The sequence below is a fragment of the Mus pahari genome, chromosome 13 (genome assembly GCF_900095145.1).
Source record: "Mus pahari chromosome 13, PAHARI_EIJ_v1.1, whole genome shotgun sequence".
Lineage (NCBI taxonomy): Eukaryota > Metazoa > Chordata > Mammalia > Rodentia > Muridae > Mus > Mus pahari.
Window position 1 is genome coordinate 25230316 of NC_034602.1, and position 2320 is coordinate 25232635.

The following is a 2320-nucleotide window of genomic DNA, read 5'->3' on the forward strand; positions in this document are numbered from 1 at the left end:
ATGGATGATGGATGGATGGATGGATGGATGGGTGGATGTGTGGATGGATGGATGGGTGGATGACTGGGTGGATGGGTGGATGGGCGGATGGGGATGGGTGGATGGATGGATGGATGGGTGGATGGATGGATGGATGGGTGGCTGGCTGGCTGGGTAGATGGATGGATGGATGGATGAATGGGTAGATGCATGCATGCATGGATGAATGTAGATAGAAGGGAAGATGGGCAGGTGAAAAGAAGGTTAGAGAGATGGGTGAGTGGAAGGAGAAATCCATAAATGGGTGAGTAGACAGGATACGGGGGCTTCCCTGGTTCTCTTGGTGTATTTGCTAAATCGTCCTATTCTTCACAAAAAACATGGTTCTGAGAGAGAAAGAGGGGGGAGGGAGAGGGGTAGAGAGAGAGGAGGGAGAGGGGGAGAGGGGGAGAGAGAGAGGGGGGGAGATGGAGAGGAGAGAGGGGAGAGAGAGAGAGGGAGAGGGAGAGGTAAAGGAAGAGCAGGGTTCATGATCAAGGGTCCTTGCTCCCTGCAGCTGCAGCACACCAAACACTGTTCTGTTTCTCTGATCTGGCTCTTACAGATTAGCTTTCTTTTCGGTGTCCCAGGGAAGAAGAACCCATCTGAGGGCAGAGGGCTACATCCTCCAGCTCCCACTCAGTGTGCAGGGAGGGAGGAGGCAGTGGGGACAACGGCCAGGTAAAGCCGTCTGGTCTGGCTCCTGTGTGAGTGCCAGCCGACTTCTGCACATGTCACCCACATGATGCCAGAGTAGAACTTTCCCCTTAACACCATTCTGGTCAGGACTGATGTCACTCGGCTGTGGAGGATGTAACCCCCCTTGAAGGTGACAGCAGAGTGACATGTCAAGGACATGCAGAATCAACAGATGGAAGCAGGTCCTGGCCATCCTTTCCACCCCATCTGTCAGCCATTTCCCCTGAGATCGCACAGGGTAGGGGGAAACTCTCACCTTGGCCAGGGTCTCTGCCTGCTTGGGGCTCAGGTCTCCAACTCGGCCACTCATGGTGCTGACTGAGACTGAGGAGCAGTGAGTGACCACTGAAGGCAGAAGCTCAGCCTCACCTGTCTGCCCAGACCCAGCTGGAGCCTTTTTCCCCCACTCCTGGGTGTGGCTCAGGCGCCTCCCCTGGGACAACTCTTTAGATTGCACATTACATAACTGAGATTAAGTGAGGGCCCGTGTTTGGCTCTGGGACAGGTCTGGAGGAAATGGCAGGCGCAGAGGACCTCTGCCAGATGCAGCAGCTGCAAAGGAGGCACTGGTCTTCCCTGAGAGCCCCCCTCAGAGCTCTCTAGCCTCCAGTGGCCACTGGCCTGGAGAAGGGAGAGTCTCATGAGTCTTTCGAGTCCCATGGAAGATGAGCTCTACTCCTGAGGGGTAGAGCGTTCCCTAAGCTTCAGCATCCTTGTCTTCCTAATGAAGGATGTCCCAAAAGTCTCCGCTGGCTCCTGCAGAATGGGAGTCTCATGCCTGGCCCGCTGACCAGCCCTTGAGCCATGTTAGAAGTTGGGAGAAGTTCATACCCTTCGGTTGTAGCAAGTACACAAAGTCAAGAGGCAGACAGGCTGTGTGATGGGATGCGGTTCAGAGAGAGCTTGCCTAGTGTACCTATCCAGTGGGAATTCTGTTCAACCCCTGGTACTGTAGGAAGGAGGGGGAAAGCTAGCTGGGGAGAAGTTGGAACTCAAAGGACCTTGGCGAAGGCTGGTCCTTCCCACAGGGCGGTGCTACCTTTCTGGATGTCTTTCAGGTTCCATTGCAAAGAGCTGGTCCTATGCACTTGGATATCGGGAAAGGCCAGGCACCTTGCTCCTGATGTCTTCCCAGAACCCTTATATAGGGTCTCTGGTTATGCACAGCTCCCATTAGCTCTGAGAGTTTAGGTGGGGCAGGAGCATTGTCTTATGGGCAAGGATGTCTTTGGGGGATTTTCATATATGACCAGCAAGAGGCGTCCACTGAGGTGTGGAGAAGCTGGTGGGTCATCCATGGCAGGTACTTAGGGAAGCCCAGAAGGTTCCTGTGCCCTTCACTTTCGGTCCCGTCCCATTTCCCCAATTCTAACACCAGACGGGCCTGAGGCCCAGGACTGCTTTGGATTTTCTTGTAAAACCTTTCAGACTGGTGTTTCCTGGGTCTGTCATTTCTTTTTTTCTTTTTTTTTTCTTTTCTTTTTTTTTTTTTTTTAAATATTTATTTATTATATGTAATTACTCTGTAGCTGTCTTCAGACACTCCAGAAGAGGGCGTCAGATCTTGTTACGGATGGTTATGAGCCACCATGTGGTTGCTGGG

At 52.8% G+C, this 2320-nt stretch overlaps 1 protein-coding gene across 4 annotated transcripts in view; it reads right to left on the reverse strand.

Moving 5' to 3' along the window:
• The window catches only part of Sec14l3 (SEC14 like lipid binding 3), a 12514-nt gene extending 11387 nt beyond the window's left edge, over positions 1 to 1127 (reverse strand). Inside the window, exon 1 of one of the 4 annotated variants that reach the window (XM_021210726.1) lies at positions 974 to 1127. Coding sequence is in view for 3 of the 4 variants with exons in the window: in XM_021210724.1 (XP_021066383.1) it covers positions 974 to 1027 (54 nt within the window). In the remaining variant the exon portion in view is untranslated. The remainder of the gene's footprint in view (positions 1 to 973) is intronic. The other 3 variants (XM_021210724.1, XM_021210725.1, XM_021210727.1) reach the window with 3 other exon arrangements.
• Positions 1128 to 2320: the final 1193 nt, after the last annotated feature.